We start from the raw sequence: 24,947 nt of genomic DNA on the forward strand, positions 1-24,947 counted from the left end.
CACACACACCAAGTAAGTTTCGTTTTCCTTTCCTGGTCCGTTTCTCCGCTGAACAGGGTTACGACCCCGCCCCCTTTGCTGACAAGGAAAGGATATTTTATATCAGTCATTTGGTTAACAGACAGGAGAAGAAGCTCTTGAACGGGTATGTATGTTGAGAATTTTCACTTAGTGCTTGTATTTACTGTGGATTGCATCTTACATCCAAAAAGAACTGAAGTTTCAAGTGTATTTTCCATTAGTACCGAGTACAGAAAACCTGTAATTCTAAGAGACACTGGGTATGAGGAAGAAAGGAGAAGATATGGAGATCATACACGGAAGACACTATTCACATCAAATATGGGGATCATGATTACAAACTGAGAGACATAGTGTTAGGTGCGTAAAGAAAGAGATGTAACGATGACTGATGACTATGTATTAAAATGTGTTTGTGATAGAGCAGGTCAGAGGCTGTTGTTGACATAAAGTTACACACAGGTCATGTATTCACGTTGATCTCTCTCTTCTCATCACATTGATGTTCATTGAGTTTCTGATTCCAAATGTATGTTAAACAGTATGACTCAATTCAAATCATAACTAACAAGCCCTGCTTAATTCTGCTGTGTCAGTTATATGGCTGTTATGAAGTACAAATGACCTTTATAGTGTGTTTATTGAACCTGATTGTAGGCTGGGCAAAGGGATATTTTATTTATCTCTCTTCTTTCAGAGGTAAACAATGTCAAAGATCAGAACCCTGAATGAGATTGGGCAGCTGGAGTCGTCTGGCTATGGCATGCCTTCGCCCAGACATGGCCTGCATCTACTATACTGGTTCTGCAACGACTACGTCTCCTTTGACAACAACGGAGACCTAGTGGCCTTAGAACACCCCAAAAGGAAAAAGTATGGCTTCCACTGGTTTGGTAACTATGACGAGGATGACGGTCAACTGCTCCCACAACAGAACACTCCTTACTTTGAAGTGGGCAACCTGTTTGCCCCAGGAGCCGAAGACCTGCCTGAGTATGTGAGGTTAAACTTAAGACGTGACAGTAACCTCAGCAACATGGATCGCATCATCATAAGCCTCCGTTCACGGTTGATAGTGGACAAGGTCTACGTAACCCAGCACATCGACAGGTCCAAGTTCGATCGTCAGAACACCTTCTGCATCAGTAAAGGTTTAGTGTTGATCCTCCGTAACCTGGATCTGGAGGACGGGGTGCTGTGGCAGGTGGGCTACTTCTCCCAGACAGTTCGCCCCGCCCAGCTGCCCCGCCCCGCTCAGCTGCCCCGCCCCGCCCCGCTGCCCCGCCCCGCCCAGCTGCCCCGCCCCGCTCAGCTGCCCCGCCTCGGGGGGTCTGGCCGCGCGAGAGATGATGACTCATGGAGGCCAGATGATGTTGTCATCAGTATGCCACATGACAGTTTACGGCCAAATAAGTGTTGCAACTGTGTGATTTTGTAGTCTGGACCAGAGTGATGAAGGGGGCTTAAGAAGCCCGATAGGCCCACCTCTTCCAGCTCCACCTGGAGGCCCACCTCTTCCAGCTCCACCTGGAGGCCCACCTCTTCCAGCTCCACCTGGAGGCCCACCTCTTCCAGCTCCACCTGGAGGCCCACATCTTCCAGCTCCACCTGGAGGCCCACATCTTCCAGCTCCACCTGGAGGCCCACCTCTTCCAGCTCCACCTGGAGGCCCACATCTTCCAGCTCCACCTGGAGGCCCACCTCTTCCAGCTCCACCTGGAGGCCCACATCTTCCAGCTCCACCTGGACTCTTTGCTCAGCCTCAGGGACCCAAAGATTCACTTAGCAGAACTTTACTTGTGATACCTGTGAAACTTTTCTTTTCTGCACTTTGTAATTGAGATAATGTGTTGTAGCACCCGTACACACACTGCACCTACAAAATGATCTATAATGTTGCACTGAAGATATGCTGCTGTTCTTGGTGCACTGTACTATGATATATTGCTGCTGACATGCTGTTATTGCACTGTTGCTGGGTTAGTGTTAAACTGTGCCTGGTAGCTGAGATTCCTTTGCACTGTGGCTGGTGAATACATTCCATGTCTTGACTCTACCCTCCGGAATACTATTAGAAATACGGACTTCTGATCATTGATTTCCTGCTGTACTTTCTGTATGTACATTTTGTAAATGGAAGTCAGGTGGGTGAGGGAATCGGGCCAGTAATCATAAGGTTGCCAGTTCGATTCCCGGCTGTGCAAAATGACGTTGTGTCCTTGGTCAAGGCACTTTACCCTACTTGCCTCGGGGGGAATGTCCCTGTACTTACTGTAAGTCGCTCTGGATAAGAGCGTCTGCTAAATGACTAAATGTAAATGTAATAATGCTTTCGGAAAAAACCTCCTAAATGAATCAAATGTAAGGTGTAGGCTACGTGATGTAAGGATACAAAGTGGGGCATTCTTTTCTAGAATAGTGTGATTATGTTGATGACCTTAAAAATGAAACCTCAATCAAATCATTCTTCCTCTAGGAAGAATGATTTTAAAAAGATCGAAATATATAGGCTGTTTCTTGTTGGCTCTATTTGTTTTTCAATACGCCGTAAATCGTATTCTTACTCCAATTACAAGGACTTTTTCAAATAAAGAGATCTTGAAGGACAATGGCTGGAGTATTTACTTCATTCATACAAAGCAATATCGGTCGTCACCTGTGTAGTTTGGCATCCAGTCGTCAACGATCAGTGGCCTACAAAAGAAAAACGAACTACAAATCTACGGTATTTTCGAGCTAACAAATACTTACGTCATCCACTTGCGCCAGACTTAAGGAAGCATGGCTGGAATTGTGACAAACGGATCTGTACCAAAACATGCTTCTTTATCAACTTTACAGTCTTTGAATGGACTTTTTGCCATTTATAAAAAGGAAGGACCCACGTCCGCAGATGTGTTGAACTCATTAAAAGAAGCACTCCTCAAAGGTAGCCATCCATTACGTTTGATTAGCGTTGTATTATCTCTTGTTACTGTAGTAGCTAGCTCTAGCTGGCTTGCTAGCTGCAGTGCAGTGTGCAACTGCATGCTATGTTAGCAAAGACTATGCGATGCTGGGGAAAATTCCAAATCAAGCTACTAGGTAGCTTGTTTCATTCAGTATCTTTTATCATATTATTATTATGACTTAACTAGAACTTCAAAAAAGAAATATTTTTCAACTGTAATATAGATTTCAAAGTTTTTTAATTACCCAAGTTATCTTTCGTTGCTTCGGGGGAAAGCAGCCTGATGAAATGCGGTGTCATTCTGTGCGCCGTAGCCGAATTGAACGCTTTCACACTCGTCTAGATAGTTGCATCATAGGCTTATTACCAAACAGAATAAACGAGTCAGTCGATTCTTCTATACTCTTTGCTATTACTGTTAGTAACACTGCTATCGCTGTGTTAGCCTACTGGAATCAGTCATTGGAACACTTGTGTGGCAATGTTGAATGTGTATTGCCCTGCGCGAGCCACCTTCGGTGTTGGTTTGGGCGGCAACTACCGAAAATCAAGGTTTATTCCAGCAGGGCTACAGTTGTTACTAGGGGTGGAACAATATATCGCAATACAAAAATTGTACAATATGTATCGTAGAGTTATGGCAATATTTTTACAATATGACGTCCGTTTGATGCTATTGGTTGAGCTACCAGCACGCGACCTACTCAGCACCTGCGTCATGTGTGCGTTCATTGCATTCACAGAAATCGCTTGAACTGAGTTAACTAAATTGCATGTAAAACAAAGTTATTGAAAATGTTAAATATTTTGGAAATAAATCTGTTAATTGAATTTGTTTAATAAAAAATGCTGTTCAAAATATCGTGATACGTATAGTACACCCAGTATCGTAATACGTATCGAATCGTGAGCTGAGTGTATCTTTACACCCCTAGTTGTTACAGCACTGTAGCTAGCACTGATTTGGTCTTTGATTGATGATAGCCTACCATCACAAACACAGTGTTTGTGGATGCTATATGTTGAGTTAGGGTTGTGGTGGTCATTTGAATTTGCTTTATTTTAAGCCTTGTTACAAACCATAACAAGTTTGTATGGTTTATTACTACATGATAAAAGAAAGAAAAAATAACACATATTTCATGCATTTGCATCAGAGGCAGGTGTTAAAAACCCTAATCCCCGCAAGAGGAAGAAACAAGCTCTGAAAATAGGGCATGGAGGTACTCTGGACAGCGCTGCCTCAGGTGTTCTCGGTGAGTTCCTTTCGTAGAAACTAGGATCAATATGAAGGATGAGACACGATGGGACCAGATTTTGCTCTGATTCTGCATTACTGCATGGTGAATGGCAAGGTTACCGTTACCCTTTAGCTAATTTAGGGTCGGTTACTGTAGGTTACGAGCTGACGCTGGTCCGATGAACATTATCACATGATGTGTTGTGACGTTTTTTTCCTCAAACTTGATATTCAACCTAGCTCATCTGTAGGGAGTATTTGACAAATTCTTCCATTTACTCAATCACATGAATACCCATTTCGTCTCCGGTTCCGTAACATGATCATCCAAACCAAAAGTGTGAACTTTTAGATGTATTTAAACTTGTTAGCGCCATCTTCTGGTTGGTTAAAAAAACATTGTCTGTTTCAGTTGTTGGGATAGGGAACGGTACGAAGATGCTCAGTACAATGTTGGCTGGCTCTAAAGTGAGTGGTCCTTATCAGTATCATTACAAAACACTCAGATGAATGCATGTGTATATACAGGCTAGCGATGGGTCTGTGCATAATGCTGTAATACTGGGTAAAATTCAGCTTCTGTCTTCAGAAATACAGAGCGGTCGGTGAGTTGGGGAAAGCCACAGACACCCTGGATGCCACCGGCAGTGTGGTTCACCAGGAGAAATATGGTGAGGAACTCAGGGGCAGCACAGAGGGGTGGAGCAGGGTCCCAGGGCAGCACAGAGGGGTGGAGCAGGGTCCCAGGGCAGCACAGAGGGGTGGAGCAGGGTCCCAGGGCAGCACAGAGGGGTGGAGCAGGGTCCCAGGGCAGCACAGAGGGGTGGAGCAGGGTCCCAGGGCAGCACAGAGGGGTGGAGCAGGGTTCCAGGGCAGCACAGGGGGGTGGAGCAGGGTCCCAGGCCAGCACAGAGAGGTGGAGCAGGGTCCCAGGGCAGCACAGAGGGGTGGGGTGGTGATAGTCCAGGCCTGCTGGGATCTGTCTGATTGTAAGCAGTGTTCAGAGCCACGGTGCTTGATGGAGAACGGGGAGAGGTGTGGGGACAGCTCAGTCGCAGAGCGTTTGTGAGTCTACCTCTGTGTGTCTCCTCAGATCACATCACCCAGGAGCTGCTGCAGGAGAAGCTGAAGATCTTCACTGGTGACATCATGCAGGTCCCACCTCTGTGAGTCAGTGTGCCTCTGGGAGTGAGTCAGTGTGCCTCTGGGAGTGAGTCAGTGTGCCTCTAGGAGTCAGTTTGCCTCTCATAGTGAGTCAGTGTGCCTCTAGGAGTCAGTTTGACTCTCATAGTGAGTCAGTGTGCCTCTAGGAGTCAGTTTGCCTCTCATAGTGAGTCAGTGTGCCTCTAGGAGTCAGTTTGCCTCTAATAGTGAGCCAGTGGTCCTCTGGGAAGGTGTAAGGTTAGTAAATAGAATGATCTCCTGCCTCTTTTTCTTGGGATCCTTGTGACAGTAAACTGTAGTCTCTCTGAGACAGCTCTGGTCAGGCAGAAGACATGGGCGGATCCCTGACCTCTGACATCTGGGGTTCTTCCAGCTACTCTGCGCTGAAGAAGGATGGCAAGCGTCTGTCTGTCCTGCTGAAGCAGGGCCACGAGGTGGAGGCCAAGCCCGCCCGGCCCGTCACCGTCCACAACATCTCCCTGCTGGACTTCCAGCCTCCTGGCTTCACCCTGGGTCTGTCTCTCCACCACAGCTGTGTTGTGACCGGGCTCCCACACGCTTTCAGCTAACCAAACACACGTTCTGTTGTCCAGATATCGAGTCTGGGGGTGGATTCTACGTGAGAAGCTTGGTGGACGATCTTGGAAAAGGTGAAGAAGTCATAATCTACATTTGTACAGTATGTTATCATATTTGTGTTTTATAATATATTGTATCATATATTTGTGTGTCTCCGCCCCCAGCGCTGGCGTCTTGCGCCCATGTGAAGGAGCTGGTCCGGACCAAGCAGGGCCAGTTCACCCTGGACCTCTGTCTGAGAGAGGAGCAATGGACCCTGCACCACCTCCTCCAATCACTGCAGCCCTGCCCGGGGTCAGGGGTCAACGGAGAGACTGTGAACCCGGCCGCTCCCGTTCCCGGCCTGGGGGTGGAGGCGGGCCTGGGGGTGGAGGCGGGCCCAGATCAGAGAGGGGATCTGTAGTTCTGCTGCATTCCTTGATGTGCTTTGTAACTTCCGGTCAGAGCCGGGTTACAGAGTGGGAGCAGAGTTGGTGAGGAGGGTGAGGGAGGAGAGAAGTGGCAGGATTTGGAGACAGGGCCAGGTGAAAACATGTCATCACTTGGTCCCAGGATGGTGGTGTAACTCCACCCCTCAGCTCAGCCTGCGAAGGCTTCTCCTGTGTCTTAGTTACATCATGTTCTTTTCTCCAGGGTGGTGTCCTCATCTGTAGACACCATGTCTGTTCCCCAGCAACATGGAGGAGGAGGGGCAGGTCGAGAGCGAGCCTGCGACATGGAAGCGGCTCACTAACCAGCTGCTGTTCCTACTGGACTCCAAGCTTCGTGCCTGAACGTGATATTGTTGTTTTATTTGATGATATGCAATGTTTAAACGGTGTTAACATCTGTGATTGTAAGATGTATAATACAAGGTTTCATTCCTAAATCAGGTAGGATGTGTGCATTGTACACTTCAGTTTAAAGTCAACACTCAGACTCCTGGGAAAGGAGAGGATAGAATGACGTCTATTATTTTTAAGTTGCTGCGGTAATGACACCATTTTGGTGAGACATGATTGATTGTTCTTTTGATTCAATTTCTTTTCATATAAAACACCAGATGAAGTGTTTGTGTCCGTGTGTTATTTCCCTTTGCTTACTCTGGTCCAGACATACAAATCCTCATTTTATTACATTAAATCCACTTTATGGCTCTGGATTACTTTTTTAAATGATCTGGCACAAGAGAAAGCTATTTGTGGTTTAGAGGGGGAAATTTACAGATCTGTTTGTCCATGTGAGTTTTACTGGAATAATCCCATAGCCCTAGTCCTGGCGGTTTCAACTGGATTCACCTCAACACCTTGTTGATAACAGCCTGTAAACCGCATAGCTCTAGGACATTTCAGTGTTTGGATAAGTGCAGTTTTTGTGTGTAATAATTGTTTTTGTTTACCAAGGTAGGAACCCCAGGTACTGAATATGTAGTGAGGACTGGCTGCTAGCTGTGCATGCTACCCTTATCCCAAACATAACTAAGACAGACTCTTCACAACTATAACTGACACTTATGATGCTAATGATTGGTATTGAATGGAATATGCTATTCAAATATTACAGGAACTATTATCAGATTATATTGGAGCATAATAGCATAGTTACATTAACATGCATCAAAGGGACACTGGAAGGGATTTTAACGGAGAAACAGGTTCCCCGCTAGGGTGCGCTGTTCCAGGCTGCTGCGCCTCAGTCCAGACTCCAGGTTAGAGAAGGTCATGGTCTCCAGCTAAAACAACCGGACTCACAGTTAAATACTAACACAGCTCACCACAACTCTAACTCAACACCAGAATGTTAGAAGTTCAAGGTTATCTCTATTGTCCCAGAAGGGGAAAATATTTTGCAGCAAGGGTTCACATGAGAACAGAAAGCAAAGGACAACATCAACAACACAATAAAACCACAGAGCAACTACCGGAACATGGAAATTCATACCAAATGCAAGTAAGAGAATAGGCAATGTGCAAAGTAGGCTACAGGATCTATCCTTAGATGAGAACGACGCCTCTACAACAAGCCACCATCAACAACTACCATCGCAGCCTCCCTCCCGCCATCTCCTCAGGGGAACCACATGTTGTCATGATCGCAGCACAATGTGTTCGGCTGCTCCGTCGGGGCCCCTTCTTTAATTAGCAGCAGCTACTGCAGTGCGCCACGCACAGACATATGGCTCAGCCCTACCATCAACCCCTACTGGAACCCACAAACATGATGACTCAGTCAGTCACTATCTGGTCTCCACGCACCCTGCCAGCACAGGACAAATTGAAGCCTTTGCTAACTTGAACTGTGCCTGACTGAAAGTCACATTAAGGCCAGTAACCAGAGTTTTTGTGAGGTCCAACTACAGATGTAAATAATAGGTCTGGGATTGTTTTTTTTGGATGGGGCAACATTTCAATAATGAATTATGTGTGTGTTGTTTTACTGAGGTCTGAAAGCCCTGTAGCCCGCCTCACGGCAGGGGCGGAGGTTTGTTTTCAGATGTGGGTGGGACAGCGTTTTTAATAACTGGGGATGCAGCCGTTAAATATAATTTGATTAATAAAGTGTGTGTGCGTGTGTGTGTGTGTGTGTGTGTGTGTGGGGGGGGGTACTTTACTGTGCCTGGTAGCTGAGATGTTTTTATTTTGCTTTGGATAAAAGCTCTCAGGTCGCAGTAGAAAGAAATGTGTCTCCCTTTGGAATGTAAAGGTTAGCGTTTGTAGTTTCTCATAGTGGCACACATAACTAGAGTATGGCAACTGCGAGTATATGGTGACCTCTTATATACTGAGATAGACAATGGAATAGGTTCTGAAATAGTATTTGTTACAATGCCAGACTATCTGTTCTGTCAGGTTTAAACACACCCTATTATACAACTCAAGTTATTTTAATTCAAAATTTTCTACTCTTACAGGATTGTGAGAAAGAGTATTTATCCTTGCTCCAGCCTCCAGCTCAGACTATGAACTGATAAGAATGGGGTTTTAAATGCCGCATTGAAGACGTCGTCTCTTTTCTTAACTGTGTCTTTAAACTGGTACAAGTTTCTGCGCACATGCGCACAGCTGTCTGTAGACTTTTCTTCAACCTGAGGAGCTGCTAGCCGCTAGCCGCTAACAAGCCCAGCACTGGCTAGCTACTCTGCTAGTGTGGACACACAAGACCCGCTAGCTAGCTAAAGTGCGCCGCATAGTTGTTTTTCCGAATGGATTAAATGGAAGCGCCACAACACCAAAGGCCTAAACATCACCTTAACGAGTGCCTGTAAAATAGATTGGACAACAATGACTAAACCTTGCAATTATGAAGACTTGCTAAATCCCCCCTCGCCAAGACCACCAGCAACAACATCGCTGTTATTGACTACTGCTGCAATCCTGATAAGATTACGGGGCCACAATTGAAAAGGACTTTTGGTCCTTTTGTTCACTTTAAATGTTGAGAAGATCATATTTATCATTTGTGGCGTACATATCTGTGGGACTACCGCACCACAATCGAATCCTTTATGACCAAACCATAAGCTAATTGTCGGTGGAATTGTTTACGCGTTAAAATGGCTGCTGAAATGTAGGTTTGGTTGAGAATCATCTTCAATAAGATGTAGTAAATGTTGCCACAATGTTTCTTTCTTGACGTATAAGTGGAAATTTGGGACAATGCGTCGCCTTCAACATTTTTGCAGTATTACTCGCTGAACTGATTTTTCCACCCGTAACTGCAGGAGGCAGAGTGAAGGGAATTTATTTTAAGATTACTGTTCAATTCGTGAGCTGTCAGCTTTTACGTCTATATATTTTTTCAAATGATTTAACATTTTCGCTGTCGAATAGCTTTTCTGTGTGCACTAGATGCAGTAGTTTATATCCAATTGATTATGCAAAGCATTAAAAAAACATTCACCACCACTACCCTGAATCAGTCCACTGGTTAAACAACCTGGGGTACCACAAAACCAAGACTTTACCGAATAGAGGCCTTGATCTTTTGACGTTTTCTAAAGGTAAAATGGATGCTGAGAAAACCTGTTGGACTGCTTCGTTCCCTGTCAGAGCCAGGCAGGACCGAGACAGCGGACTGCAGGGGAGCAGGCAGGTCCGAGACAGCGGACTGCAGGGGAGCAGGCAGGACCCAGACAGCGGACTGCAAGGGGGCAGGCAGGACCGAGACAGCGGACTGCAAGGGAGCAGGCAGGGCCAAGACAGCGGACTGCAGGGGAGCAGGCAGGACCGAGACAGCGGACTGCAAGGGAGCAGGCAGGGCCAAGACAGCGGACTGCAGGGGAGCAGGCAGGACCGAGACAGCGGACTGCAAGGGAGCAGGCAGGACCGAGACAGCGGACTGCAAGGGAGCAGGCAGGACCGAGACAGCGGACTGCAAGGGAGCAGGCAGGGCCGAGACAGCGGACTGCAAGGGAGCAGGCAGGGCCGAGACAGCGGACTGCGGGGTATCAACAGATACTTGCTGCTGTATGTTTTGTTCTACTTTGTGCTCTTCACACACGCCTCCCCGGCGAAGTCTTGTGATAAAAACTGCCTGTCTGGGAAGTGTGTCAATGGGACATGTGTCTGCGACCGAGGATGGGTCGGGGACCAATGCCAGCACTGCCAAGGAAGGTTCAAGTAAGTTGTCTGTTTTGTAGCAGTTCCTTGTTGCAGCGATGTTTAGAGCAGAAACAACCGTGATACGTCTATAGGTACATACATGACATGTAGCTATAATCATAAACGGTCTAAATCTCTTGACTAAAGTCAGACTATCCCAGGATTGATCTGTGTTCCAGTACTTGTTCCAAAAACACGTTTTAGTTTATGTCACCCTTAACCTTACTTAACTTGTGTTTTCTAAAATACATGTTTAGAATGGCTTGTGTGTAGATGGATGAGTCAGATTACATGGATCATTCCTCCTCCGGTATCCTGGAGCACCCCAGTCTCCCTGGTGCTTGTGCTGGGAGCTGTAAGGACCAGTCAGCCCTGGAGATCACCAGGACGTCTGCCTGATGTAGCAGTGTGGTGTGGGCCAGGAGATGCAGGGCTGGTCTGCAGTCATGCAGGGTGGTCTGGGTGGGTGGTGGTGGTGGTGGTGGGGGGGTGTCTGCAGTCACTGCAGAAGGACAGACAAAGATGTACAGTAGAGAGAGGAGGAGAGAGAGAGAGGTGTACAGTAGAGAGAGGAGAAGAGAGAGAGCTGTACAGTAGAGAGAGGAGAAGAGAGAGGTGTACAGTAGAGAGGAGAGGTGTACAGTAGAGAGGAGGGGAGAGAGGTGTACAGTAGAGAGAGGAGGAGAGGGAGGTGTACAGTACAGAGAGGAGGAGAGAGGTGTACAGTAGAGAGAGGAGGAGAGAGAGAGGTGTACAGTAGAGAGAGGAGGAGAGAGAGAGGTGTACAGTAGAGAGAGGATGAGAGAGGTGTACAGTAGAGAGAGAGGTGTACAGTAGAGAGAGGACAGAGAGAAGTGTAGAGGAGAGAGGAGGAGAGAGAGAGGTGTACAGTAGAGAGAGGACAGAGAGAAGTGTAGAGGAGAGAGGAGGAGAGAGAGAGGTGTACAGTAGAGAGAGGATGAGAGAGGTGTACAGTAGAGAGAGAAGAGAGAGAGGTGTACAGTAGAGAGAGGACAGAGAGAAGTGTAGAGGAGAGAGGAGGAGAGAGAGAGGTGTACAGTAGAGAGAGGACAGAGAAGTGTAGAGGAGAGAGGAGGAGAGAGAGGTGTAGAGGAGAGAGGAGGAGAGAGAGAGGTGTAGAGGAGAGAGAGGTGTAGAGGAGAGAGGAGGAGAGAGAGAGGTGTAGAGGAGAGAGGAGGAGAGAGAGAGGTGTAGAGGAGAGAGGAGGAGAGAGAGAGGTGTAGAGGAGAGAGGAGGAGAGAGAGAGGTGTACAGTAGAGAGAGGAGGAGAGAGAGAGGTGTACAGTAGAGACAGGATGTGTCAGATGGAGGGTTAATGAGGATGGAGAACTCTGCCGTTGAGGTGTCTATAAATATAACTTGTGTTCAGTTCTGGTAGAGCACATCTGTCTGTCTGTCTTTGTGTCTCTCCCTGCAGATTATAGTACCAGACAGACAGGCTGGCTGGCCTCAGACAGACACATTGTTGTTCTGTGGACATGCAGACTGACACACTCTTGAGGTTTAAGTTAACCATTGAAACACTTGAGATGGGGCATCAATGTCTGTTAATATTTAAAGCAGAGAGTACAGTGTTGTATTCATCAGCTTGATGGACTCAGTGGAAGCAGGTGTCTCCCCTGCTCCATCAGGGGTCTCTCTGAGGTCTGTGGGTGAACACAGACCTGCTCTCCAGGAGTGTGTGTATGTCAGCTAAAGGGTGTGTGTGTGTGTGTGTCAGCTAACAGGTGTGTGTGTGTAGCTGAACATGTCTGAGTGTTTACAGCCCAGCGTGTCGTCTGTCCTCTTGTGTTACAGCACACTCAGACAGACAGACGGGAGCAGAGAGAGGTCTACACAGTGGCTGGTCCAACCAGGAACCACTAACCCTAATGCAGGCAGACAGGGCTGCAGGGCTGCAGGCAGGCAGGGCTGCAGGCAGACAGGGCTGCAGGCAGACAGGGCTGCAGGCAGACAGGGCTGCAGGCAGACAGGGCTGCAGGCAGACAGGGCTGCAGGCAGGCAGGGCTGCAGGCAGGCAGGGCTGCAGGCAGGCAGGGCTGCAGGCAGGCAGGGCTGCAGGCAGGCAGGGCTGCAGGCAGGCAGGTAGTATGAGGGGAGAGAACAGCAACAGAAAGGCCATCTAAGGGGACAGCTAGATTCACAGAGTAAAGTATTAACATGTTCACTGTGACTCAGAGGTGACAGGGCTGTGATCCAATGTTCTGGGGTCAAAACATCTACCGTACTGCCCCAGGTGACCTGATGTGATGCTGTTTAACAGCAGGAACTGACCCAGGTGACCTGATGTGATGCTGTTTAACAGCAGGAACTGACCCAGGTGACCTGATGTGATGCTGTTTAACAGCAGGAACTGACCCAGGTGACCTGATGTGATGCTGTTTAACAGCAGGAACTGACCCAGGTGACCTGATGTGATGCTGTTTAACAGCAGGAACTGACCCAGGTGACCTGATGTGATGCTGTTTAACAGCAGGAACTGATCCAGGTGACCTGATGTGATGCTGTTTAACAGCAGGAACTGACCCAGGTGACCTGATGTGATGCTGTTTAACAGCAGGAACTGACCCAGGTGACCTGATGTGATGCTGTTTAACAGCAGGAACTGACCCAGGTGACCTGATGTGATGCTGTTTAACAGCAGGAACTGACCCAGGTGACCTGATGTGATGCTGTTTAACAGCAGGAACTGACCCAGGTGACCTGATGTGATGCTGTTTAACAGCAGGAACTGGGCCTGGAAGCAACACGAACAAGCTTGACTTGCATCACAGACAAAACATGAGCCAAATGGTTCTCTGACATTAAGGGTGTTGGTGTCTCTGAGGCGGATTATGTAACATGGTGATACATTTTCCACCTAAAAGTATGAGCTAATGTTTCATCTGTTTACGCCTGACCTGTGCTTGCTGAGTCAGAGCAGCCTAAGGTGGTGCTGGTGGGAACTGGTAAACACACACACAGACCTCCACAAGGGTGACAATATGTCTCATAACATGCTGGAGCTCCACCACCACAACCTGTCAGAACACCACTCACATCCTGCTAGACCTCCACCACCACCACAACCTGTCAGAACACCACTCACATCCTGCTAGACCTCCACCACCACAACCTGTCAGAACACCACTCACATCCTGCTAGACCTCCACCACCACAACCTGTCAGAACACCACTCACATCCTGCTAGACCTCCACCACCACAACCTGTCAGAACACCACTCACATCCTGCTAGACCTCCACCACCACAACCTGTCAGAACACCACTCACATCCTGCTAGACCTCCACCACCACAACCTGTCAGAACACCACTCACATCCTGCTAGACCTCCACCACCACAACCTGTCAGAACACCACTCACACCCTGCTAGACCTCCACCATCACAACCTCCTGTCAGAACACCACTCACATCCTGCTAGACCTCCACCACTCACACCCTGCTAGACCTCCACCACCACAACCTGTCAGAACACCACTCACACCCTGCTAGACCTCCACCATCACAACCACCTGTCAGAACACCACTCACATCCTGCTAGACCTCCACCATCACAGCAACCTGTCAGAACACCACTCACATCCTGCTAGACCTCCACCACCACAACCTGTCAGAACACCACTCACATCCTGCTAGACCTCCACCATCACAACCTGTCAGAACACCACTCACATCCTGCTAGACCTCCACCACCACAACCTGTCAGAACACCACTCACATCCTGCTAGACCTCCACCATCACAGCAACCTGTCAGAACACCACTCACACCCTGCTAGACCTCCACCCCTAAGAGGAGACATTCTGTTGATTTGTGACTGTTTTGTCCCTCCTCCCCTGCGTTGAAGCCCATGTCAGCACTGGGATGTTCATGATGTGATATGAGGAGAGTACTTCCTATAGGACTGTGTGGGCTGGGGTAGGTTTGGGCTTAGAGACGGACTGCAGTGGAACATATAAAATATTCATGGGGACGCTGTGAATAATTCACCCTCACACTGTCTCCCGACCCCAGCTCCCCCTCTCCCTTGCCCACCTTGCCCACAGTGTAAAGTACCATCTCTGTTACAAGACACAGTGAAAAGTAACATCTCAGCTACCAGACAGTGTAAAGTAACATCTCAGCTACCAGACAGTGTAAAGTAACATAGCTGCTACCAGACACAGTGTAAAGTAACATCTCAGCTACCACACAGTGTACAGTAACATCTTAGCTATCAGACACAGTGTAAAGTAACATATCAGCTACCAGACACAGTGTACAGTAACATTTACATTTAGTCATTTAGCAGACGCTCTTATCCAGAGTGACTTACAGTAAGTACAGGGACATTCTCCCCGAGGCAAGTAGGGTGAAGTGCCTTGCCCAAGGACACAACGTCATTTGGCACGGCCGGGAATCGAACTGGCAACCTTCAGATTACTATCCCGCTTCCCTCACCGCTCAGCCGCCTGACGCCCCAGTAACATCTTAGCTACCACACAGTGTACAGTAACATCTTAGCTACCAGACACAGTGTAAAGTAACATCTCAGCTGGTGTGTGTTGTGGTTAGGCGTTCTGGATCTAAACTAGCTAGTCTCTCCTTCAGTGAGACATGTTGATCTCTCCTCTGTGGGAGTGTGAAAACCTTCTTGGAGAGACTCAGACTTTGCAAGTAGGTTGGATCCTATTTTAGCCTATGTGACTAACAGCCTAGGTTGCCATAGAAACATAAACTTGTGTCTGTTCTTCTACTTCCCACCCGGACACTGTTCACTCCATCACTGATCCTGTTAGGATTAACCATCCATGGATATTGCATGAAAGTTTACACAAACAATCTAGAATTAGCTTTTTTTCAACCTTTCAAAACATTTTTCAACCTTTCAAAAATATTTGTTCAAAACTTTTTTTAAACAAAACATTTTACCTTTCAAAACTTTTGTCAAAATTGTTTCAAAACTGTTTCTTTAGGGAGGAGTTTGCATGATATATCTTCTCTGGTATTGTCTATTATTGGTGGACTGGTGACCTGTGTGTGTGTTACAGGTTGACAGAACCTTCCGGATACCTCACTGATGGGCCAATCAACTACAAGTACAAGACCAAGTGCACCTGGCTCATTGAGGGCTAGTGAGTAGACCAGCCTCTTCAGCATCACCATGCTAGCTATGTTATTGATTAGACTCATTTTGTTAGCATCACCATGCTAGCTATGCTATTGATTAGACTCATTTTGTTAGCATCACCATGCTAGCTATGCTATTGATTAGACTCGTTTTGTTAGCATCACCATGCTAGCTATGCTAGTGTTTAGACCAGCCTTGTTGGCATCACCATGTTAACTCTGGATGTTTCAACAGTGGTGAAACCTTCCCCATGAAACTTGTTTTGTGTTTCCTTCTGCAGCCCCAACGCTGTCCTCAGACTGAGGTTCAACCACTTTGCCACAGAGTGCAGCTGGGACCACCTGTACGTGTACGACGGGGACTCTGTGTATGCCCCTCTGGTCGCTGTGTTCAGGTGAGCGCTCCCTGGCTACTCACACCACCAACAGCCAACAGGACAGGTCATGTGTTCTCACTTCCTGGATACTGTTGCCAGGTATACATCACCAACAAGTCTGTAGGACAGGTAATAATGTCCTGCAGACGTGTTGGTGAGAGAGGGAGAGGGAGAGGGAGGGAGAGGGAGGGAGGGAGAGAAAATCAAAAACACTACGCAGAGGAAGCCAGGAGGTTTAAGGGAAATGCCAGACTAACCCATTTTCTAGAAACAATAATGTGTTCATGTAGCAGACAACACAATAATCCAGGTGGGGGGGATTGAGAACCCAGGACAGTGTAGTGAGGGTGAACCAGGACTGTGTATCCTGTAGTGAGGGTGAACCAGGACAGTTGCTGACTCAGTGAGGAAGTGACGTGATGTGCTTCTGAGGTCCGTATCACCCACGTTGTGTTGTCAGTGGTCTGATAGTGCCTGAGGTCCGGATCAATGAGACTGTTCCGGAGGTGGAGACCAGCTCTGGATACGCGCTGCTGCACTTCTTCAGCGACGCTGCCTACAACCTCACAGGATTCGAGATCTTCTATTCGTAAGTATCTGTGTATTTTCCTCTTTCTTTCTCTTTCCTCTCTTCTTCCTGTCTTTCTTTTCCCGCGTCTCTCTCTCCCCCCTCTTTTCTCTTTGTCTCTGTCTCTGTCTCTCTCTCTCTCTCTCTCTCTCTCTCTCTCTCTCTCTCTCTCTCTCTCTCTCTCTCTCTCTCTCTGTATCTCTGTGTCTCTCTCTGTATCTCTGTGTCTCTCTCTGTATCTCTGTGTCTCTCTCTGTATCTCTGTGTCTCTCTCTCTCGGTCTCTTCCTGTGTAACAGTGAGCAGTGGTTGTGTTGTTATTTTGTAGTTCAGACGGGTTTCATCACTGCTCTGTACGCAGCCCTGGAGGCAGGACACTAACATCTGTTTGTGTATGTGTGGTGTGTTTGTGGTGTGTTTGTGTGTGTGTGGTGGGTATGTTTGCCCCTGAAGGATCAATTCCTGCCCCAACAACTGCTCTGGCCATGGGAAGTGCACCACAGGGAACTCCATCGCCAGCCGTGTGTACTGTGAGTGTGAGAAGTACTGGAAGGGAGAGGCGTGTGACATCCCCTACTGCCGTGACAACTGTGGCAGCCCAGACCACGGCTACTGCGACCTCACCGGGGAAAAGCTCTGCGTCTGCAACGACAGCTGGCAGGGTGAGCAGACAATGAGGGGCTGGTGGATGAGGGGCTGGTGGATGAGGGGCTGGATGGATGAGGGGCTGGTGGATGAGGGGCTGGATGGATGAGGGGCTGGTGGATGAGGGTCTGGATGTATGAGGGGCTGGATGTATGAGGGGCTGGATGGATGAGGGGCTGGATGGATGAGTAGATGGGTGAAGGAGAGGCTGGATGGATGAGGGGCGAAGGAGAGGCTGGATGGATGGATGAGGAAAGTCTTGATGCATCAGTAAAGATACTGCTTCTCTAGTCCTCTGGGTCCCCCTAGTGTTGTCCCTACGCTATGCAGCCAGGGCTGTGTGTGTGTGTGTGTGTGTGTGTGTGTGTGTGTGTGTGTGTGTGTGTGTGTGTGTGTGTGTGTGTGTGTGTGTGTGTGTGTGTGTGTGTGTGTGTGTTTGCAATGTGAAAATCACTGTTGTCATGGTGACCAGTGAGGGAGAGAAACTCCAGCTGGATTACCCAGAAGGCCGTGTGGTGGCACCCTCGGACTGACTGCTTGAACTGGGGCACTACACACACACTCTCAGTAACTCACTCACTCACTCTCCCCCTCTCTCACTCACTCACTTTCCCCCTCTCTCTCTCACTCACTCTTAACATTTAACATTTAGTCATTTAGCAGATCCTCTTATCCAGAGCGACTTACAGTAAGTACAGGGACATTCCCCCGAGGCAAGTAGGGTGAAGTGCCTTGCCCAAAGGACACAACGTCATTTGCATGGCCGGGAATCGAACTGGCAACCTTCTGATTACTAGCCCGACTCCCTCACCGCTCAGCCACCTGACTCCTGACACCTGACACTCTCCCCCTCACTCACTCACTCTCTCTCTCCCTCTCTTGCTCTCTCTCTCTCTCTCTCTCTCTCACTCTCCCCCTCTCTCTCTCACTCACTCTCCCCCTCTCTCTCTCACTCGCTCTCCCCCCCTCTCACTCACTCTCCCCCTCTCACTCACTCACTCACTCACTCTCTCACTCACTCACTCACTCACTCACTCTCCTCTCTCTCACTCACTCTCTCCCCCTCTCACTCACTCTCCCTCTCTCACTAACTCACTCTCCTCTCTCTCACTCACTCTCTCCCCCTCTCACTCACTCTCCCTCTCTCTCTCTCTCTCTCTCTCTCTCTCTCTCTCTCTCTCTCTCTCTCTCTCTCTCTCTCTCTCTCTCTCTCTCTCTCTCTCTCTCTCTCTCTCTCTCTCTCACTGTCACCAAAATTAATTGCCAAAATTGGACAGTGCCTGTGGTTTAAATAGCTCTAGTTTTGTTGCTGCTAAGCATGTATGCCCCTTCCTCTCCCCTCCCCTCCCCCTGCAGGTCCAGATTGTTCCCTGACGGTGCCGTCTACAGAGTCGTACTGGGTGCTGCCTGGGGTGAAGCCGTCAGGGGCGTGGCCAGCGCGGGCGTCCCACAGGGCTGTGCTGCAGGGTCAGCTGGTGTGGGTGGTGGGAGGATACTCCTTCAACTACAGCTCCTTCCAGATGATCCTCAAGTCAGTCCTGCCTCGCCTCACAGTCATGTCTTTTCTCCCTGCCTCTACTCTCTGCCTCTACTCCCTGCCTCTGCTGTCTCTACTCCCTGCCTCTAGTACCTCTACTCCATGCCTCTGCTGTCTCTACTCCCTGCCTCTAGTGCCTCTACTCCCTGCCTCTGCTGTCTACTCCCTGCCTTTACTCTACTGTCTCTACTCCCTGCCTTTACTGTCTGTAACTAAGTGTTGCTGTTGTTGTGTTGCTTAGTTACAACCTGGAGAGCGGTGTGTGGAACACGGTGCCTAGCAACAGCGGGCCCCTCCCCAGATACGGCCACTCCCTCGCCATCTACCAGGTCAGAGGTCAACCTCTCTTAAAGGCGTGGCTTAAAGGCGTGGCTAAAAGGCGTGGCTTAAAGGCGCGGCTTAAAGGCGCGGCTTAAAGGCGCGGCTTAAAGGCGCGGCTTAAAGGCGCGGCTTAAAGGCGCGGCTTAACTATTGGCAGTGACATCAACTTTGTGTTTGTCAAAGTGTGCTGCTTCAGTTGTTGTGGTGTTGATTCACATTGTTTCTAGATTATTGTGCAAAGTGATCAGATGGATTTTAAGTAAGAGCTTCGTTCACTAATCACATCATCAGCACATGGGAAACTGTGAACAAGTACTAGTCAGGTGAAATCAGTGTCATTCTGTTTGGATTATAATAGCCTAACCCTATCAATTTAGGGTTAGGGTTAAACCCTATTGAGCGTCTTTGCCAAAAGAAGCCATTATAACTTATGAAATGTTAGAATTTTTGCAAAACACACATTTATGTCATAGCCAATACTTAAGTCCATGGCTGTACACCCTAACCTCTCTAAACTCTCTAACACCAGACTGCAGCTCTAGCTTACAACAAGTCTGCTCACCACCTCTCTCCTCCCCTCTCCCCTCCCCCCCTTCCAGAATGACCTCTACATGTTCGGGGGGAAGCTGGAGGCGGGGCCTGCCAATGTGACGGAGGAGTTGTGGGTGTTCCACACCTCCAGTCGTACCTGGTCCCAGGTGCGCCCCGCCCCTGGCCACGCCCAGGTGCACGCTGTGGAGGGCCACTCCGCCCACATCTCCCTACTGGAGGGGGGCGAGGCCGTCATGGTAGTGCTGTTCGGCTACTCACCCGTCTACAGCTACATCAGCAGCGTGCAGGAGTACAACATCCGTGAGTGCTGGCTGGGGTCTGTGTGTGTGTGCTGGTGTGTATGTGGCTCTTGTGTGTCCGTGTGTGTGTGTGTGTGTGCATGTCTCTGCGTGCGTTTGTGTGTGTGTCAGATGGCTGGGCGGTGAGGGAGTCGGTCTAGTAATCTGAAGGTTGCCAGTTCAATTCCCGGCCGTGCAAAATGACGTTGTGTCCTTGGGCAAGGCACTTCACCCTACTTGCTTCAGGGGGGAATGTCCCTGTACTTACTGTAAGTCGCTCTGGATAAGAGCGTCTGCTAAATGACTAAATGTAAATGTTTCACTGTGTGTGTGTGTGAGAGATTACAGGACTGTCCCTGCACCTCCCCCTCTCTCCTCCGGGGGGCAGTGTTACCTCATAGCTGCTGGTACAAGTTAAAGCATCAGTTAAAGGATTCTGTCTGAGTGTGTGTGTGTGTTGCCATGGTTTCCAGGGACCAACACGTGGTCTCTCCCGGAGACGCGTGGGGCGGTGCCCCAGGGAGGGTACGGACACAGCAGTGTGTACCACGCCGCTAGCAGCAGTGTGTTCCTGCATGGAGGCTACAAGGCCCTGCCTGCCAACAAGTATGGACTGGTGGACCACCTGTACCGCTACCAAGTCCCCACACACACCTGGTGAGCACGCACACACACACACACACACCTGGAGAGCACACACACACACCTGGTGAGCACGCACACACACACACACACACACCTGGAGAGCACACACACACACACCTGGTGAGCACACACTCACACCTGGTGAGCTCACACACACACACACACCTGGAGAGCACACACACACCTGGTGAGCACACACACACACACACACCTGGAGAGCACACACACACACCTGGTGAGCACACACACACGCACACCTGGTGAGCACACACACACCTTGTGAGCACACACACACACACGCACACTTGGTGAGCACACACACACCTTGTGAGCACACACACACACACACACACACCTTGTGAGCACACACACACAGACACCTGTTGAGCGCACACAGACACCTGGTTAGATCTCACACTCTGAACTGTGTGTGTGTGTGCAGGACCATCCTGAAGGAGAGTGGTTCTCCCCGCTACCTGCACTCGTCTGTGCTGCTCAGTGGAACCCTGCTGATCTTCGGAGGGAACACGCACAACGACACGTCGCTTAGCAACGGGGCGAAGTGCTTCTCCGCCGACTTCCTGGCCTATGACATCGGTAAGCCCCACCTGCCAGCCAGCGAGCCAATAGGAGCTCAGCAAAGAACATCTGATGTCAAACTCCTGATCAAGCTGACTTGACGGTGGTTGTGGTGCTGCAGTCTGGGTTCTGATGTGTAGAATGTAGATCATCATGTCTATCCTGCCCCCCAGCCTGTGATCAGTGGAGCGCTCTGCCCAAGCCCAATCTGCACCGGGACGTCAACCGCTTCGGTCACTCTGCCGTGGTCAGCAACGGGTGAGTCTGGGGTCAGAGGTCACATTTACTGGTGACCCTGGTTACATGACCCCTGACACTGGTTCATGACCCCTGTGTGACCCCCCCCCCCCCCCTCAGGTCCATGTATGTGTTTGGAGGGTTCTCCGGCGTGCTGCTGAACGATGTGCTGGTGTACCAGCCCCCACGCTGCCGGGCCTTCCTGGACCAGCAGGCCTGCCTGGGGGCAGGGCCCGGCCTGCGCTGCATCTGGGCCCTGACCCACTGCTCCGCCTGGGACCCCAGCCTCAACACCACCACCCCTGCTCCCTTCTGCCCCCCCAGGCCAGGTGTGAGGGAGGGAGGGGGGCTTAGGAAGGGTTCCAGCCTGACTGTTTTTCAGGGTTTAGAGAAAACAGATATGTTTACACATGAAATATGTACCTGGATGACTGATGCTCTCCTGCCCATCTCTCTCCTCTCCTGCCCATCTCTCTCCTCTCCTCTCCTGCCCATCTCTCTCCTCTCCTCTCCTGCCCATCTCTCTCCTCTCCTGCCCATCTCTCTCCTCTCCCTGCCCATCTCTCTCCTATTCTGCCCATCTCTCTCCTATCCTGCCCATCTCTCTCCTCTCCTGCCCATCTCTCTCCTCTCCTCTCCTGCCCATCTCTCTCCTCTCCTCTCCTGCCCATCTCTCTCCTCTCCTCTCCTGCCCATATCTCTCCTCTCCTGCCCATCTCTCTCCTCTCCTGCCCATCTCTCTCCTCTCCTGCCCATCTCTCTCCTCCCTTCAGTCACAGTGGACGAGCGCTGCTACAGGTTCTCTGACTGCAGCAGCTGCACTTCCAACACTAACGGCTGCCAGTGGTGCGATGACAAGAAGTGCCTCTCTGCGTCCAGCAACTGCACCGTGGTGAGCTGGCCACAGGGGGAAACAGAGCGCAGTGCCCACACTGCCACAGAACTGGGATTAAGCAGACTAAGCAGCAAAGCTGTTTAAACATGGCTTCTGTTAGTTTCTGGCCAAACCGAGATTCAGTCAGCGTTGTGTTGAACCACCGGCTTTCCCAGTACTCACTTTGCTCCTAAACATTTTAAAGGTCATCCAAAAATCATCCACCTTATATTTTGTTCCATATTCATATGACTTACTAAAGGAGATATTAGGCAGAATGATTGCATCAGTCAGTCACCTCCTTGTTCAAACAATTAATTAAATTGTGAATAAGAATGTTCCGACAATTAGTCGATTTAATCGCTCTAGTAATTGGCTGATTAATCGATTATTAAAATGCTAGTTTGTTTAAGCCCTAACTCGGGACTGTGGTCCGTCTACCTCCAGAGTGTGCGAGTGTTGGAGCAGTGTGCCGTGAGGAGCGAGCAGAGCTGCAGCCGGCTGGCTAACTGTCGCAGCTGCTTCCTCAACCCCAGCTGCCAGTGGGACCATCACCAGATGGAGTGCCATGCCCTTCCAGGTGACCCCTGACCCCTGACCCTGACCCTAACCTACGTACAGTCTTGTGCTAGACGAAGTCTATCCCAGATACTGGGTTAACCCTAACCCAGACTGATCTAGTTTCTCTTTATACACACACACACACACACAAAGAAGGCAAAAGTACACACATCCTTTTCAACCTTTCAAAAAAAAATCACGTTTTTCTAAACTGTTTTTCAACCCCCCCAAAAAATCTGCTTTTCAAAACTGTTTTCAAATGTATTTATCAACTTTAAGTTTGTTCAACCTTTCAATAGTTCCAAAAAAAAATGTTATATATATATTTATGTTTATTGAGCATCGATGATACCAAATTATATATTATTATTTGTAAAAAAAAATTCAACACTTCAAAAGTAAAAAAAAATACAAAAATCGAATTGAAAAACGTTCCCCAACTTTTCTCATGCTCACACATACACACAAAATACCCCCACACACACTGATGGGCCTGGTACTGGGTGCCTGGTACCGGGAGCCTGGTACCGGGAGCCTGGTACTGGGTGCCTGGTACCGGGAGCCTGGTACCGGGTGCCTGGTACCGGGTGCCTGGTACTAACCTGCTGTGTGTGCCTGCAGCCCAGATGTGTGGGGAGGGCTGGAGCCAGGTGGGAGAGGTGTGTCTGAGGATCAACTCCAGCAGGAGAGCTACGACAATGCACAGCACTACTGTAAGAACCTGGCGGGAACATCGCCTCGCTCAGCTCTGCCACTCAGGTCCACTTCATCCTGGAGGAGCTGCACAAACTGCAGCAGCACCACAAGGTATGACCACTGACCCCTGACCTGGCCTGTACATTAGCCTGTGTCTGTCCCTTCCAGTGCACTGTGTACCAACCTAGGCAAGGGTAGGTCAACTGGTGTTGTGCTAACCCCCTGTCTCTCTCCCCCTGTCCCCCCTGTCTCTCTCCCCCTGTGCCCCCTGTCCCTCCCCCTTCTCTTGTCACCTTCTAACCCCTCCCCCTCTCCCTGTCCCCTTCTAACCCCTCCCCCTCTCCCTGTCCCCTTCTAACCCCTCCCCCTCTCCCTGTCCCCTTCTGACCCTCCCCTCTCCCTGTCCCCTTCTGACCCCTCCCCCTCTCCCTGTCCCCTTCTGACCCCTCCCCCTCTCCCTGTCCCCTTCTGACCCTCTCCCTGTCCCCTTCTGACCCCTCCCCCTCTCCCCTTCTGACCCCTCCCCCTCTCCTGTCCCCTTCTGACCCCTCCCCCTCTCCCTGTCCCCTTCTGACCCCTCCCCCTCTCCCCTTCTGACCCCTCCCTCTCTCCCTGTCACCTTCTAACCCCTCCCCCTCTCACTGTCCCCTTCTAACCCCTCCCCCTCTCCTGTCCCCTTCTAACCCCTCCCCCTCTCCCTGTCCCCTTCTGACCCCTCCCCCTCTCCCTGTCCCCTTCTGACCCCTCCCCCTCTCCCTGTCCCCTTCTGACCCCTCCCCCTGTCCCCTTCTGACCCCTCCCCCTCTCCCTGTCCCCTTCTGACCCCTCCCCCTCTCCCTGTCCCCTTCTGACCCCTCCCCTCTCCCCTTCTGACCCCTCCCCCTCTCCCTGTCCCCTTCTGACCCCTCCCCCCTCTCCCTGTCCCCTTCTGACCCCTCCCCCTGTCCCCTTCTGACCCCTCCCCCTCTCCCTGTCCCCTTCTGACCCCTCCCCCTCTCCCTGTCCCCTTCTGACCCCTCCCCCTCTCCCCTTCTGACCCCTCCCCCTCTCCCCTTCTGAACCCTCCCCCTCCCCCTCTCCCCTTCTGACCCTCTCCCTGGCAGCGTCTGTCCCCCTGGGTGGGTCTGAGGAAGATCAACGTGTCGTACTGGGGCTGGGAGGACATGTCCCCCCTCACCAACTCCTCCCTGCAGTGGCTGCCTGGGGAGCCCAATGACTCTGGCTTCTGTGCCTTCCTGGAAGAGAGGCAGGTGTCCGGGCTCCGGGCCAACCCCTGCACCGCCCACGCAGACGGCCTCATCTGTGAGAAACCTGCTGGTGAGGCCCGGCGGACACACTGATATACACACACGCACGCATAGATACACACAAGCACAGTTCCCAGTTGAAGTTCCCTTCCCCCCTCCCCCAGTG

The 24,947-nt window shown here is 50.0% G+C and overlaps 3 protein-coding genes across 3 annotated transcripts; all 3 read left to right on the forward strand.

Moving 5' to 3' along the window:
• Positions 1 to 1,375, forward strand: LOC136950073 (uncharacterized; the record flags this gene model as incomplete). The annotated part of the gene is made up of 2 exons (XM_067244159.1): positions 1 to 145; positions 719 to 1,375. A coding segment is annotated over exon 2 (648 nt), but the record flags the coding sequence as incomplete, so codon positions are not given.
• A 1,333-nt stretch (positions 1,376 to 2,708) lies between these two features.
• On the forward strand, positions 2,709 to 7,002 carry trub1 (TruB pseudouridine (psi) synthase family member 1). The gene is made up of 8 exons (XM_067245599.1): positions 2,709 to 2,950; positions 4,129 to 4,227; positions 4,624 to 4,679; positions 4,801 to 4,882; positions 5,305 to 5,377; positions 5,749 to 5,888; positions 5,969 to 6,025; positions 6,119 to 7,002. The coding sequence occupies exons 1-8, from the start codon at positions 2,803 to 2,805 to the stop codon at positions 6,355 to 6,357; spliced, it is 894 nt and encodes a 297-aa protein (XP_067101700.1). The 5' UTR covers positions 2,709 to 2,802; the 3' UTR covers positions 6,358 to 7,002.
• Positions 7,003 to 9,124: 2,122 nt separating this feature from the next.
• Positions 9,125 to 24,845, forward strand: atrnl1b (attractin-like 1b). The gene is made up of 17 exons (XM_067245598.1): positions 9,125 to 10,025; positions 10,356 to 10,552; positions 15,587 to 15,670; positions 15,947 to 16,060; positions 16,503 to 16,631; positions 17,063 to 17,271; positions 18,611 to 18,785; positions 19,033 to 19,120; positions 19,712 to 19,964; positions 20,416 to 20,599; positions 21,030 to 21,184; positions 21,340 to 21,424; positions 21,524 to 21,732; positions 22,177 to 22,295; positions 22,725 to 22,857; positions 23,460 to 23,645; positions 24,638 to 24,845. The coding sequence occupies exons 1-17, from the start codon at positions 9,939 to 9,941 to the stop codon at positions 24,748 to 24,750; spliced, it is 2,520 nt and encodes an 839-aa protein (XP_067101699.1). The 5' UTR covers positions 9,125 to 9,938; the 3' UTR covers positions 24,751 to 24,845.
• Positions 24,846 to 24,947: the final 102 nt, after the last annotated feature.

The sequence above is a fragment of the Osmerus mordax genome, chromosome 10 (genome assembly GCF_038355195.1).
Source record: "Osmerus mordax isolate fOsmMor3 chromosome 10, fOsmMor3.pri, whole genome shotgun sequence".
NCBI lineage: Eukaryota > Metazoa > Chordata > Actinopteri > Osmeriformes > Osmeridae > Osmerus > Osmerus mordax.

What these genes read in the sequence shown, in the direction of transcription:
- trub1 (XM_067245599.1), top strand. Translation starts at nt 2,803, where the DNA reads ATGGCTGGAATTGTGACAAACGGATCTGTACCAAAACATGCTTCTTTA. An exon ending in AAAAGAAGCACTCCTCAAAG is followed by an intron (nt 2,951 to 4,128) that starts GTAGCCATCCAT and finishes CATTTGCATCAG; the next exon opens with AGGCAGGTGTTAAAAACCCT. An exon ending in GCCTCCTGGCTTCACCCTGG is followed by an intron (nt 5,889 to 5,968) that starts GTCTGTCTCTCC and finishes TCTGTTGTCCAG; the next exon opens with ATATCGAGTCTGGGGGTGGA.
- atrnl1b (XM_067245598.1), top strand. Translation starts at nt 9,939, where the DNA reads ATGGATGCTGAGAAAACCTGTTGGACTGCTTCGTTCCCTGTCAGAGCC. An exon ending in CACTGCCAAGGAAGGTTCAA is followed by an intron (nt 10,553 to 15,586) that starts GTAAGTTGTCTG and finishes TGTGTGTTACAG; the next exon opens with GTTGACAGAACCTTCCGGAT. An exon ending in GGATTCGAGATCTTCTATTC is followed by an intron (nt 16,632 to 17,062) that starts GTAAGTATCTGT and finishes TTGCCCCTGAAG; the next exon opens with GATCAATTCCTGCCCCAACA.